The following is a 15,758-nucleotide window of genomic DNA, read 5'->3' on the forward strand; positions in this document are numbered from 1 at the left end:
TTTACACAGAAATTTGTTCTGCTCGTGTTTCATGAATGAAGCCAATGTGTGCAACTGACGGTGATCTAGTTCCAGTAGAACCTCACTCATTACTTGCATGAAAATAAAATGGTGTCAGTAGTGTGAATGTATATACAACCAGTCATTATGTATACAACATGACATATTCCAAATCTGCATGGAGGTTAAATATTCATTTCTGGATATTAACAGCTAAAACTGTTTTCTGGTCAAATATGCATCATCCAATGGCCCATTTAGGAACAGATCCTCTGGATGGTGTGAATATCATGTATATATACAATATATATATATATATTTTATATATATATATTTTACTATGTCTATGCAATTTTTTCCACTGACATTTCTCTGGAAAAAAAAAAATTCTAGTGTAACTCAATGAGTAGTTTAAGGAAAATGTGTTCCACTTACACCATAAGTGTACTTTTTTTTTCACTCTGCCCACCTTTTTTGATGGTCAAGGAGTGAGACATAATTTTTAAAACTGACACATAAATACATTCAGTGGACGTAGGCCTCAGTATTGAAAGTTAAAAGGATCTTTTTGGCGTATCTTTAAGTCTTAAATATAAATCAATAGTAACTAACTAACTTATCATTAAATCCTAGGATAATGTGCTTGCCTCTGAGAAACCACCAGATGTTCCTGGACAGGAATTATCCAACAATGACATCTTCATTGCAAACAATGACTTCTTTAACCCTGTTCACACTTTTGATATCTGGATGGATGGACAAAATAAGGACACAAATGCAAATGATGTAATCATCTTTGAGGAAAGTACCACTCTATCTCCCGCAGAAGTGTCTTTGAAGAATTTTGACATTGAACTTACCTCTAAATTTGAGACCTCAAGCAGTGCACCTGCTCCTGGTGCGGAGAGTAAGTATTATCTCTTGTGAATTATTTCCCCATTAAAGGCAGTAACATGGTTCTAAAAATGTTGTGATCTTGTTTCAGACGATGATATTCTTGAAGAAGAGGGATTCTTACAGACTGCAACTACAATCAGTCCTATCACAGGCACGATAACTGGAGTTGACTTACCTACAGAGTCACCTCACAAGATAGAAGAGACACCTGTTTCTCCTGTAGAACCTCCTGATGTTGAGGTGACTTCTCAGAGTGATTTTATAGATCTGGGCTCGGGCTCAGGTTTCTCTGGGGATCACTTAGGTCCTGACATCTGGCCTTGGGTGTCAGGAACATCACAAGAAGTCTTGACTGATGATGAGGATGATGATGACAACAAGGATGAGGTACACCAACCTCAGGAAGATCAGGAATCTATAGAGGAACAACTTGAACCTCCTCACCAAGATCTTCCACCTGATGAGACATTCTTGGACAGGGTTCTTGTGACACAAGACATCCGTACCCATCCTCACTACACAACAACTGACCAAGCCCCAGTTTTTCTGACTATGGAGACTTTGACTGTCGAGCTTTCTTTGCAGACCCAAGTAGCCCCTGAACAATATGATGACTATTTTCCAGATGAATCTACCACTGTGGGCACACATGTGACCAATCGACCCTTGCTACATGTCTACACTTCAGCAGAAGCTCAAGATGTAGATGCAACACAAAGTCCTGATACAGTCAGTTCACCCACTGATAAAGACTATACAGAACTACTTGTTACGCCCAATTTGATCCCACCAAGCACAGCAGTAGCTACGAATAAGTATACAACTTCAACAGACAACAAACAGAGTCAGGAAACTGTGGGTGCATCAGTTGTAACACTGGCCTCCACAACAAAGTCAAATGAAATCCCTACAACCACGCAGTTACCTGTAATCCTAGACATTGATACAGTTTCTGAGGAAGGTTCTACCACTTATTCAGAAGCTGTTGAGCCTGTAACCAAAGGTATCACAGAATTACCTGTACTCTTATGGACAGAGGTGGAAGGATTAGATGAAGAAGTCAAGATTCTAGATGAGAAGATAGAAAGCATCAAACTTGAGCCTACGGAAAGCACAGTGACTAAACTCTCGGAAGAGGATTTAGTTGGGGATGAGATATTGGTCGCAACAACAGCCCCAACAACAATAGCCACTGATGGACCAAGTTTAGATCATTCAGCTTCCCTGTCTCCTGAAAAGGACTCTCCGTTCACTCGGATATCACATTCATCAATAGATGAGGATGAACCTCTACCAGAATCAACCACAGAACCGCTACCTACCCAATCAACCACGCATTCGGTTCTGCAAGAGACGACTTCAGAGACTCCAACTGATGCGGTGCACACTTATGTTGCAACTGTTGCAGAGGAGCCTGTTTCATCAGAGAATGTTGACGATGGGAATTCAACTACAATATTTAGTTCATCCACAATGTCTCTCATTCCAGATGTTTCAGAACATTTGGAGACTGTTAGTTCCACCAATGTACCATCATTTTATAAACCAACGTTCAGACCTACCGACAAGATAGTTAATCCTGAAGAAACTTCAGACAACTCAGTGCAAGAACACACAGCAGGGTCAATATCTGACATCACAGGCCTCACCCTACCTACCGAACTAGTGAACTCTGACACTACTACTATGAAAGTTCCTCCTCCAGTTAACCCCAATATAACAGAATTTGAGGTTTCATTTGACATCTTCCCATTTGATGGACCAAGCCATGGCGAAGATGACAGTAGTGGGTTCGCTCGTGAGACTGACTTGGCAAGTATTGCCTTGCCAGCCAGTCCTGGAAGGGCATTAATAGTGTTTTTCAGCCTCAGGGTCACCAACATGAGGTTTTCAGAAGATCTGTTCAACAAGAGCTCTACTGAGTACAAGGCTCTTGAGCAGCAGTTTCTGGAGCTGGTAAGATATATTTGTCACATGAATTCTGTGATCCTATATTTGGTGTTTAGAAGTAGCCATAGCCAATTAGCTAGGACTTAAAAATGATTAGGTATTTACCTTGCTCTACTTTATGGAAAGCAAAGCATCAGTAAGAAGGCAATGAGTCGTTGATGACAACTGTCTTTAAACATGTTCCTAGGCAGTAACGACCTTATGGAACCCAGAGGGATGTTAGATGGAATGTTTGGGACTTATAGCCTCAGTAACCAGGGAAGTGAATGGTGGAAAATATGACAAATATATTCATAATATAATATATCATCAATGATGAAAAATTACTATTTACTATTTCATAAAGCACATTCTAAACTTACACACAGGACAACGCCAGTTTAGATTTGTTGATGTTTGTTGTTGTAGAACATCAGGAGAGTTTGTTAGGGGCTTTGCATACGATCCGTTAACTCCATTAACATAGTTGTCTTTATGAACTCTAACTAATGAGATAACTGATGGAATTAGAACCTTCAGTCACCTTCTTGACTTCCATTAAAGTAACTACGTATGTGTGACTCTGCCATGTATTGCTGCTCTCTGGAATACACTTAAAAATTTTCTTTTCGATTTTTCTAGCTCGTGCCATATCTACAATCCAACCTCAGCAATTTCCAGAATTTAGAGATCTTAAACTTCAGGAATGGCAGCATTGTGGTAAACAGCAGGATGAAGTTTGGCAAGCCAGTTCCCAATGGAGTGACAACAGCAGTGTACCTGATCTTAGAGGACTTCTGTAATACCGCTTACCAAACCATGAATCTAGCAATAGACAAGTATTCATTGGATGTTGAATCAGGTACGTCAAAGGACTTACATATACACAAACAAAACACAGAAAATAAATTTAGCTAATGACTTCAGCAAATTTTTGCAATTGCCTGAGGCCAACAATATTCACTAAATATTATTAGATTTTTTTAAAGGATAGATCCCTGCCATATTAAGCATTTTCTGCCAATTTGAAGTAATTTTTAAGACCTAAAATTAGAACCAGACATGACTGGGATTTAGTACTATTAGATATAGATCACAGTTTGTGCACCACTTATATTTAATTTGTCTGAGTCTAAGACTATGAGTAAGAATAGTTTTGTTTTGCTATTAGTATAATTGTTTTAGTGTGCTACACAGGGAGGCTTTGTGACTCATATATGTTACAGGAGCCAACATTTCTTCAATTGATACCAGTACTAAAATGCTACTGAACAATTCTAATCGAACAGGCTTTAAAATGGGCGAAAAATCTCATAGACTTAATCTCATAGATAATTGGACAGATTTAGGGGTGGGCTCTTTTGCTTTTGTCAATATGCAACGACCCAAAACAAGCTAACAATCAAATATCAGTCCTAGAAACACCCTGGAATTTTGCCAGCAAGTTTTGATTTTACAGATACACCTCAATGTTGAGCAGGTTTCTTCGATAGAGGTTAGGGTTATTCCAATCTGGCTTTGAGAAACGTTAGGCCTTGTTAGGATGAGCAATAGGAGGATTGATTCTGTACTGCAGACAGATTAGAGACGATTTGTTCTAGTGAGACGTGCAGCTCTCAACGCACCAGACAAGTGAGTCATATTTGTTTGTGTCCCTGTGTGCGGGCATGTAATTCTGTCTGAGCTCTTTGTCAACACACAGCATCTCTAAATGCCAAATGCTGAAGCCTTCGAATCAGAAAATTAGCTTTGTTTTGACACCACATTTGTAATGCATTGTAATACATTACAGTTGCTTATACAGGAATAGTCACGTTTCCCAACTGACATCTATACTTGTAACGTCATTCTATGTATTCCACCTTGACTCTAGATCCAATAAATAGATGACATGTTCATGTTTTTGCTTAGATATTTTTTGCATTTATTTAAAAATACACAAATCATTTCATACAAACAGTGACTTGAATACACGTATTCTATGATGAGCATGTTTGGAATTGGAACAATCTTTTATTAAAAATTGTTTAAATAAAATAATAATAATAATATACTTTACAGCTTATTAATATTTGAAAAAGTTTTAAGGTGTAAAATGTCATGTGGTGCGACTCTGAAAACCTAATTATATTTGTATTAATAATTCATGATATATAAAAAAAAACAAAAAAACAATTATAATTTTATATATATATATATATATATATATATATATATATATATATATATATATACACATTTCTAATTTCTACATTTTATTTCATTCTAATAATTAGTTTAAGTTTTTAATGTAAGATTTATATTTTATATTTCATTTCAGCTTGATTATCAAATACAAAAAAAAAGGTAATAGTTTTAGTTCAAGCTTTTTGTTTTCTTTAACAATGTTGCGAACACTGTCTGTGCTACTCCTATTTACATCATTTAAAATTCATCACCATTATTGGTGTGAGCGTATATGTATGTACAACTTGTCTTTTTCTTTCCGGTAGGTGATCAGGCTGATGCGTGTAAATTCCAAGCGTGTAATGAGTTCTCCCAGTGTTTAGTCAACCGCTGGTCAGGCGAGGCGGAGTGCGTTTGTAATGCTGGCTATTTTAGCGTGGACGGGCTGCCATGTCAGAGTATCTGTGACATACAGCAAGACTTCTGCCAGAATGATGGGAAATGTGACATCATACCTGGCAAGGGAGCCATCTGCAGGTGTGTGCTGTAAAAACAACTCTTAAAGGAACAGTACGCCCAAAAATGAAATTCACTAACCCTCGTGTCACTTGCTTTAAGGTGTCGAGTCGGTGAAAACTGGTGGTATCGAGGTGAACACTGCGAGGAGTATGTGTCAGAACCGCTGGTGGTCGGCATCGCCATTGCCTCGGTCGCAGGGTTCCTCCTCGTGGCGTCGGGCGTGATCTTTTTCCTCGCCAGGACTCTGCGAGACCAGTATGACACGGATGATTCAGAAGACCCTTTACGGTACAAACTGTGCTTACAGCATAACAAACACATACTTAATGCTCCAAATACATTATAAGATCATATTTTTGGATTTCGTTTTTCTGTTAACTTCAGAACAAGCAGAACTCCTTAGTGGACTACAAACCTGAGTGGATTATTAAGACCAGTTAAATTCATTTAAATGACTTGTATGGTGTTGTAAAGCACATTTGAAGCATGACTCATTCTGTCAGTGCTATGAATATAAACACGTTGAGGCCCCAAAAGAAAGAAAGAAAAAAGTGTGTATCCTAACATGTTTAATAGCTTTAAAAAATATGACATTTGGTTTTCTCACCTGGTTAAAAAAGGAACCAAATAATCTGTGCTCTGGAATATACATATGGAGGGCATGGAAATATTTTATGGCACAAACATGCATATTTTGTTTTTATGGCCTTGTTGTACCAATAGGCCGGAACACGAAATGTGCTCTCTTTGGTCATTACAAAACAAATCCTCTTAGGCAAGTGATGTGCAGGTTGGATCAATTATTGTTTTGTTCCTCTCATAAGCTATGTCTTGAACATTTTGTATCCAAATACATCATTATGCTGATATGGTGATATGCCAATTTTTTTTATATCCATCGGGTCTAGTTAACATGCAATACCTCCAAGAAGAATTTGGACACTTAATCCACACTGTATTAGATTACTGTGACTGAAATTGATACGAAACATTTATAAAACGTGTAAATATTGTGACGAACTAGACCTGACTAACAACATGCACTAAAAATGACCATGGGACCAGTCGATTAAAAGCTGCAAAAATGACTCTTAACATTTCAAGTATTAGAACTAACTTGACTTGTCTAAGTTAATATGACATTCATATATTATATATACTATACTATACTATACTATACTATACTATACTATACTATACTATACTATACTATACTATACTGTACTATACTATACTATACTGTACTATACACACTTATGTAAGTGTGGCTGTCCAAATACTTTTTGGGGTCATTGTATACGGGCTTGTAATAACTTGAAATGAGATGATGGTAATAATAATAATAATAATAACAATAATAATAAAATGCATATAGTGTACATATTATAATTATTATTAATTCATTCACACACTTGTAAGTGTGGTTAAAATGTCCAAATTACAGAGGAAAAGAGAGCTCAGCGTGGTGCAACTGAAGAAAACACATGCAAATAAAAAATATCTTCATCAGTTTGACAACACATGTGCTGCAAATACTTACAACACAACCATAATAAATCAAAATGAGGGCCAAAACCACTAATAATAATGCTATTATGATCATTATGATGATAAGTATTATAAAATAGTATACAATTATGTATTTATTTGTTTATTTATTAAAACAATGAATTTATCTCTCTTTTGCATCTAGACTTTGTCTGTAAACATAATGCATACTTGCTTCACCAACACCAGGGCGAACAGGGAAATCTTGGCAGACATAAGATGACGTAACGTCTCTGCAGGGGATTCTATCAGTGATCCTGATCAACAGGTTATAGAGGAATGAATGCCAGGACAGTAGAACATTGAGCCGCTCTCACTCAGGCTGAGATTATCCACTCGCTTTTTCCGTGGCTCCACTATCTGACCTTTGGGCAGATATAAATAGGTGGGACGATCTCCTACTTTTACAAGCCCACGGCAAGGGCATCTTCGGCTCCAGATACAAACGTTGGAGTTTTTGCACAATTTTGCCATTTTAGAAGCGATCTAATTATCTTTTTTGGTCATTGTCTTCAAAAATACTTTCATATCCACATTTTTTTTTTTTTTTTTTCGTTTATTTAATTATTAAAGGGATGGTTCGGAGTAATTTCAACCTAGGGTCCTGTGCACCATGACCTCGAGCCAAACACCCCCAGAAGCTTTTTTTCCCTTCGTCGAACATCATTAAAGTTAGAGCTTATTTAGAGATATCAGCCGAATGGCTTAGTGCAGGCGCTAATGGATCCAAGGTTGTATCTCGTAAATTACCCCACTAATAATGCCCAGAATTGTACCAAACTTCTACAGTAGTACAAATACGTTCTGTACTCATAAAACGAGGCATTGGAAAGTTTGTAAGTACATCAGGAGTTTATTTAAATAGCACTTGCCTGATGGCTAATGCTACCGCTAACCCGCACGTCGAGGTCATTTCTGTGATTTGGGAAAAGCCCGTAAAAGTCCTGGCAGAAAGCGATGCATAAGGATGTAGTGTAACGACGCCCAGTTCCAGGAATGCACTAATATTTTGTTGGTAGTGCCAGTTTGCAACAATTATAAGTTAACACTAAGTTGTCAACTTTTTTCGGAAAAAGTAATAAAAAATGCATCACTTTCTGCCAGGACTTTTACGGGCTTTTCCCAAATCACGGAAGTGACCTCGACGTTCCGGGTTAGCGGTAACATAAGTCATCAGGCAAGTGTTATTTAAATAAACTCCTGATGTTCTTACAAACTTCCCAATGCCTCGTTTTATGAGTACAGAACCTATGTGTACTACCGTATAAGTTTGGTACCATTCTGGGCATTATTAGTGGGGTAATTTACGAGATACAGCCTAGGATCCATTAGCGCCTGCACTAAGCCATATGGCTGATATCTCTAAATAAGCTCTAACTTTAATAATGTTCGACCAAGGGAAATGTGTGTTTTGCTCGAGGTCATGGTACAGAGGACCCTAGGTTGAAATGACTCCGAACCATCCCTTTAATTTATTGACAGATATAGTAGAGAGATGATATTATACAGGAAGTGAAACTAGATTCAAACGCGTGTTTCCCAAATTAGCACCAAGGCTCTTTTTTTTTTTCTGATGCATTGATGTTGTTGTCTATATTCTGACTTTTGTTTCCTGACATTTCCACAGATATGCAAAGAACGTGCCATCTCTAGAAAGAGCTACTAAGTACAATCCCATGTTTGAAAGCGAAGCAACTACGGGCTGTAATCGGTACTACCGCCGTTACCCAGATACCCCTGCGTACAGCACCGGCAGCGCTGAGATGTCCACGGACTTCAGCAGTGAGGAAATACGACACATTTATGAGAACAGTGAACTTACGAAAGAGGTAAAGCATAATGCAAATAATGCATTTGTGTGTACGACGTTAATAGACCTTAAAAAATGACACATTTCATTTGACAAGGAAACAAGGTTTTGTGTGATGGAAGTACAGCTCGTATTATTTATTTGACGAATAATTAAAAATACATCTTTCCGACATAAGTCAACTTTCGAAAGTCATACGCATCACAGCGATGCAGGAAGAGTTTAAGCTAAAAGTGCAATTGAATTGATAATGAAACGAAACGCGATTTCGTATGAATTAAAAAAAAAAAAAAAAACCGTTGTCCAAGTTCATATGAAATTGCCACCTTGTAAAAATGAAGAGATGGGATGGTAGTACAGTATATTGAAACTGGTAGTTGATCGCTCAGTTGACGAATAATAAAAAAAAAAATTCTGACATAGAAAGTCAACAAAAAGTCGTGCGAAACAGTGTTGCAGCAAATGTTTTATAAAAACTAAGCGAACAAAAGTGCAACAAATTAAATTGATTATAAATTGAAGTGATAAGAAATTCAAGGTGTAGAAAATGAGGTGACAATTTCGTATGAATTCATACAAAATTGCCGCCACCTAAAATAGTAACTTTTTTTTATAATTACGATTTTTAGAAAAAAGTAAGCATGAAGGTCCACCCCTAAACATAACCATCAATCGGGTGTAAATTTGTAAATGTAAATTCAATACATTTTTTAATTAAAATAAAATGGTTACGAATTATACACTATACACTAATAAGGGGCGCTCATGGTACGCATTGTGTACACAGCTGTACAGTTGTGTGTTTATGCAAGTGGTCTGCAGAATTACTTAAGATTTTAATAGCATTCACTGTGCCACATGTTTGCATAGAGTATTCCTCAAAAACATTCCTAAAAACACTCCATGTCCTTCAACTAAAGTTCTGTTCCTGTAGCAATGAAACTGTCATAGTCTGCGTGACTGATATATTCACAATGGAGAATATCCTGGCAACATTGAACAATGGAGAATGGTCAGGCATGTCTTCTTTGGAAAACAATACTTTATGGGTAGATAAATCATATTTCTTATGTAACAGTGAGAACTGAAGGCACTAAACAGTTTTAGAGGAAAAATGTCTTTTATTCACTAACACCTGCAATTCAGTTTAACCATAAAACATTTGGTGGAGCGTTAATGGGTGCTAAACTTCTACTTGTTTTTTTAATTAACATAGTTATGTAAGTATATATAAAAAAAATTATGAAAAATATAACAATAATTTTATGATGGAGTTTTATATTTTAGGATTGAAAGTCTAGAAAAATGAAGGGAAGGGTTGGAAGTACAACTCACATGATGTGTTATATTGAATCTGGTTGCTGATCGTTCAGTTGACGAATAATTAAAAATACATCTTTCCAACATTATAAAATCAACAGGGATGCTGCAAAAGTGCTGTCAAAACTATTCTAATAAATGTGCAAGAAATTGAATTGATAAGAAAATGTAACTATTTTACGAACTGGCTGTTTCGTATGAATTCATACAAAACATTTTGTAAAATGTAACAATAGTTTTAAGATGGAGTTTCGCATTTTTAAGATTGAAAGTCTAGTACAAGGTTTTGTGGGATGGAGGTACAGCTCAAATGATATGCTATATTGAATTTGGTTGTTGATTGTTCAGTTGACGAATAATTAAAAATACATCTTTCCGACATAAAGAGTCAACAAAAAGTCACACAGTTGCAGCAAAAGTTTTATCAAAAGTAAGCTAATATTGAATTGATTATCAATTAGTTATTTGTAAAAATGTAACAATATCTTTATGATTGGGTTTCATATTAAGATTGGAAGTCTGGAACAAGAGTAAAGAATTAAAATGTATAAATAAAATGTTCTAATATTTGTTTCCAAGTTTCCAAGATGTGATGTAAGCAAATGAAAAAAGCTTAAACTTATATAAATCAATTGCTGGGACGTACAAGTGCCTGTAATTGAAGAAGCTCTTCGTGAGATTCTGTCTCACCTTTGCTCTTGGTTTAAAGTGGTCTAGACGTCTAGAAGTAAAAGGAGAACTGGGGTGGAGAGGTCAGCTCCTGTTGTTACATAACTGTCTATCTTCTTCTCCCTCTCTTTCACCTTCCCGCTCTCATGACAGGAAATCCAGGACCGTATTCGAATTATCGAGCTGTATGCCAAGGACCGCCAGTTTGCTAATTTTCTCCAACAGCATCAAGGGTAAGTTCAAACCCAAACCCATGATACACGTGCACCATCAGAATGTTCTGGTTTCCATATAACTTAAGCTCAACGGAAAGCATCTGTGAAATATTGCCGATGACCACAGAAAATATTTTGGCTCGTCCTTCAGTTTGTATAAATGAGCAAAATATGCATTTGCAGTCACACTGTAATCTAGAGGGCAAGACATTTGAACAGAATTATACAATTTACATTCTGTATGGAAGAATTCCGTGCACATGCACATTTATTCCTTGCACTCTCCAGAATGTCTTGCCCCATAGACTTCCATTGTAAGTCCATTGCTATAAACACAATTTTTGTTTGTTTTAAAACCTGAGAAACAAGTCAGAATTATTTTACGTGGTAATCGGCTGCATATCACATATGCTGCGTTAACTTGTTTTGAACCCAGAACTTTTCTTTTACATGTACTTTGATGATCAGTAAGAGTCACGAGCCAAAATAACAGACTGCAAAACCACTAAATGCATCACTTACTGGAAGGCGAACTTCCCTTGTCCTTCAGTAAAGCATGACCTCAGCAGCATATAAACATAAATCAGTCAATTCTATAGAACAGGGGTTGGCAACCTTAGGCAACGGGTGCCAGTGCCGTAGGGGGAACCACTGGCACGCGAGCAAAAACAGCAAGAGAGATTAATATTATATATAGATATTAATATTAATGTTGTTTATTTAAGAAATTGGTCATTTGCTTTTGCATGCCAAACAGCCTCTTGCAGTAACAAGTTATGAGCAAGAGGTAAGTTTATGAGCTCTATTGGAAGCCAAACACAAGTGTGATGAAATGAAAGCACTGCGCTTAAGCTGTTCTTGAGACATTATGCTAAAAGAATTCTTTTTTTTATAGAACAGGAAAATTGGGTAAAAATAGTCAATTTACTTTTTATAAAGAAACTAAGGTTGAACAGGTCTGTCTGTCTGTCTATCTATCTATCTGTCTGTCTATCCATCCATCTATCAATTTGTCCTCCGTCTGTCTGTTCATCTGTCCGTCTGTCTGTGTCTATCAGTCTATTTGTCTATCTGTCTGTCCATCCAAACACTCCTGAACCAGCCAATCAAGGACTTGAGGATGGTTTACAAATTACAGGGTTCTGGAACTAAACTTTAAAACTGTAATTAAAAGAAAATTTAAAAAAGATTGCCAACCCCGGATGAAGAGAATTTTAAATTATTATAAGCTCACTGGCAACATATGTGAGACATAGTGGTGAAAAGTGATTATTGACACAATCATATGATGTTAAAATGTTTTAGTGGAGTTTTAAAGGCTCAGAACTGGTGCCACTGCTCAGATCCAAAAGCAGTATTTAATACTAAACTGAAAAATAGTTTTCATGCCTTTGAAGAGCAGAGATTTGTTTCTTTTGTATCTTGAAGTATGTCTTTTTTTCGAGACAGTCCGTTTCTGGATATGAATTGGACTCTTTGTGCGCTGGTAGTTAATACGTCTTCAAAAGAGCTCAATGTTCTGAGCTACAATGGCATGGCAAGACAAATTCAGACAGCAGGCCCGTTTCGTGGGTGTTCTACCTGTGCCAGGTGCCGTATAGAGTTCCAGACAGGTGGAGTGTACCAGACTGAAAAATTAACGCCGGGATTGAGTAATGGTTAACTGTCATACCAGCTGCAAGCACAGGGCAGATCGCTCACTGTAGTTTGGAGCCAGGCCACACACACTCAGGCTATGTTCCAAAACCTAGTAAGCTTCCTACGTAGGAAGGGAGGCATTTTAGGTCTTTGTAGGCGACTTCCCAACGCGAGGGCTATTCTAAACAGGAGGCAACTTAAATGTGCTGCGTTCCTATTGTCGTAATTCATTCAGTACCAGAAAAATATTGTTGAAAAAGTCCTATTTTACTCTGTATTTGTGTGTGCTATGTATTTCTAAGCTAGCGTCATGTTAACACCTGATTGTAAGTCTTCTGTGTGCTTCACTTGCGGAACATTCAAAATGGGCCCTTAGAAGGTTCCATTTACTGGAACTGCCTATTTGGAACGGTTCCATTTACTTATGCTGCCTATTTAGCTTACTAGGTTTTGGAACAGAGTTTGATAAACAAGACTAACACATGGAAACTCAAGTATACACACATATAAATGTAAAATAGATCACATAACACATGTCTGAAAGCAAACCATGAACATTCTTTGGTTCTTAGACTCAACCCTGGCAGAAAAGCTTCAGTTCGGAGTTCATTTCAAGCCGTCAGTCAAGACAATGATAGTTGACGTACTGATTGATTCAGTGTCACATTAAAACAGACTGCTTTCCTCAAGCAGGAAAAACAGTCACTCTAATGAATAAGTTGTATTGCTAGGTCTTCATTTTTGTACTTTTTATGTTGTATGTCTTCATTATAGGGCGCTTGATGCCAGACGAGAGAGCTCTTGTAATTAGAGTTGCAAACTAAACCCAAGGTACTGTACTTGAAAATCTCTTTCTCTTTTTTTTTTAAATTGACTGCCTTGAAAACCTTTTTTCCTTGACACTGCACCAAAAGATATTGTATTTTCTCAACAGACACTTGCCTTTTTTCTTGAATGCAAGAAGATGTCCTCTTCTGCCATGGTGGACTTTGCAGGAAGATAGTTTGCGGAGAAAGTAAATGGACTAAAGATTTGATTTGAATCATTTATGGAGAAGTGAGCAACCGTCACAATGATGGATGGACAGATTGTGATCTAATGTAGAAAAGCAATGTATTTGTGATTATGTTTACTGTTTTTACCAATGGGCTGATTTATTACTGCAATGTCAAGGCCATATTTATATACACGTTAGTGACGCATACAGTATCGTGTCACGTGACCACACCAGATAACACAACTATACGTCCGGGCATCATGTTGGTTCCTCTCTTTTGCAATGGAAAGCCTGTATTTCTTTCTTATGGTTTTTCATTTGTCAGTGCCTTTACTTTGATTCTTACTCTTCGTTTTTATTTGCAATGTGAGACATAATTGTCTTGAAACACGGACTGACTGAAGAGAGAACGTTTCGCAATAGCTATACTATTTTAGTGAATACAGAAAAGAGTAGTTCCATATTTATATTTGCAACTTTAACATTTAACTTTTTTGGCCCTTGTGGCTAATTTTATTTGTGATTATTATACATAATTGATTTCAACTTTAGGAATGTGTTTTGTGTTTAGTGACTCTCCTGCAGTGGTAAATTTTTCTACTTTTGTAAAACACTTGCCACACACACAAGTGTATTAAATGTATTTATTCTAAATGTTAACGTCCATTATCACAACAGATTGTTCTATTTATGTATATTTTAAATTGTATTGATTTCCACAATAATTTTCATGGTGGTCACAGCACAAGTTCTATTTTTCGAATAAAGAATAGTGCACAATGATTTGATTTAACTGTAAATAAATTTTGTACGCACCAGAAATTACATGTACAAGTAACATCAACTGTGTGCAAAATGCTTTAAAGGTTGGATTAGAGCTAATTTTATTTGCAGTGAAGCTTCCAAGTTTTAATTGGCTTTCATTAAGCAGTTTTTTGTAGGCTTATTTTCAATTTCTCTTTTAGATGCTTTGATTCTTTGTCAGATTAACCTCTACATTATGTTCAGGTCTTTAAGATAACATTTGCGTCTTTGGCCAGACGTGCCAGGCGTCTGCCAAAATCGTACTCAATGACAACTGAAGGAGGTGGCTATTAACCAGTTTGTCATTTAGCTGAGGCTTTTCCCAGTGCGATAAGTCCAAAGTCTTAGTTTGAAGCAGTCTTAACCTAAGGCGGCACAACCGTGTATTGTCCGCAGGTTAGTAAATTGCATTTTTGAAAGATAGTAGTGGTTGAAATGTAGAATACAACCATTATCTGAAGACACCATGGCACCATTGTTTTCACTGTCGGCAGTGGTAATTCTTGGCAATAGTCTCCAGCCAAGTGGACAAGAATTTGCATTCACTGTTTCTACAAAACGACCTAAACTTTGGGTGCTTTGCACCAGGGCACAATGTGGAGTTCATGGATCATCCCTTGCAGGGTTTGAACCTATAATGTTCCCAGATATTCTAAATAGTACAGCCTAATCAGCTTTTGTCTTAAGCAGAGGTGTCAACCCATGCTCCTGGAGGGCCATCGTCCTGCAGAGTTTAGTTGCAGCTCCAATACACCTTACTAGGGGTGTAACGGTTCTCTGTAAAACATTTTTAACCATACAGTTCTCCACCAACGGTTTGGCATGCACTTGCAACATGGTTCATCTTTAATCTGATGATGCATACACATCTATAATATGGTTTGTTGAAAATAACAATAGTTTGTGTAAAACAGACAGAGTTAGGCTAATGTATGTTTCTGTCGATGGATAGTAGGGGTTGCACAGACTAGTCAATTAGCCATGACGCTTTAAGCTCGACGTTGACTAGTCGCTGGTCATGGCCTATAGAGGGCGCAACAGGATAAGAAATCAAAAATCAAGATTATCACAAAAAAAAAAAAACGTGGACAAAACAGTCACTCTATGTAAACTTTGTTAAATAGGAGTACCGTATGCGCTAATATGACCAGTCATTTACGCCGTCATCACCCGGGTGTTGATAGTGCGCAAGCGCAGGTGAGACCTGAACAGCACATATTGCTATCTGTGTTAAAACAAACTCATT

General features: G+C 37.1%; 1 protein-coding gene across 2 annotated transcripts in view; it reads left to right on the forward strand.

Annotated features, from left to right (window-relative positions):
- impg2b (interphotoreceptor matrix proteoglycan 2b) overlaps positions 1-14,527 on the forward strand; it is a 29,181-nt gene extending 14,654 nt beyond the window's left edge. For both annotated transcript variants that reach the window (XM_084415995.1, XM_084415996.1), the window contains 9 exons: positions 634-907; positions 986-2,853; positions 3,469-3,688; positions 5,319-5,529; positions 5,611-5,799; positions 8,687-8,888; positions 11,012-11,091; positions 13,486-13,542; positions 13,646-14,527. In XM_084415995.1, the coding sequence (XP_084272121.1) occupies positions 634-907; positions 986-2,853; positions 3,469-3,688; positions 5,319-5,529; positions 5,611-5,799; positions 8,687-8,888; positions 11,012-11,091; positions 13,486-13,522 (3,081 nt within the window). In that variant the 3' untranslated portion in view covers positions 13,523-13,542; positions 13,646-14,527. The remainder of the gene's footprint in view (positions 1-633; positions 908-985; positions 2,854-3,468; positions 3,689-5,318; positions 5,530-5,610; positions 5,800-8,686; positions 8,889-11,011; positions 11,092-13,485; positions 13,543-13,645) is intronic.
- The last annotated feature ends 1,231 nt before the right edge of the window (positions 14,528-15,758 follow it).

Source organism: Rutilus rutilus, assembly GCF_951802725.1.
Source record: "Rutilus rutilus genome assembly, chromosome: 8".
NCBI lineage: Eukaryota > Metazoa > Chordata > Actinopteri > Cypriniformes > Leuciscidae > Rutilus > Rutilus rutilus.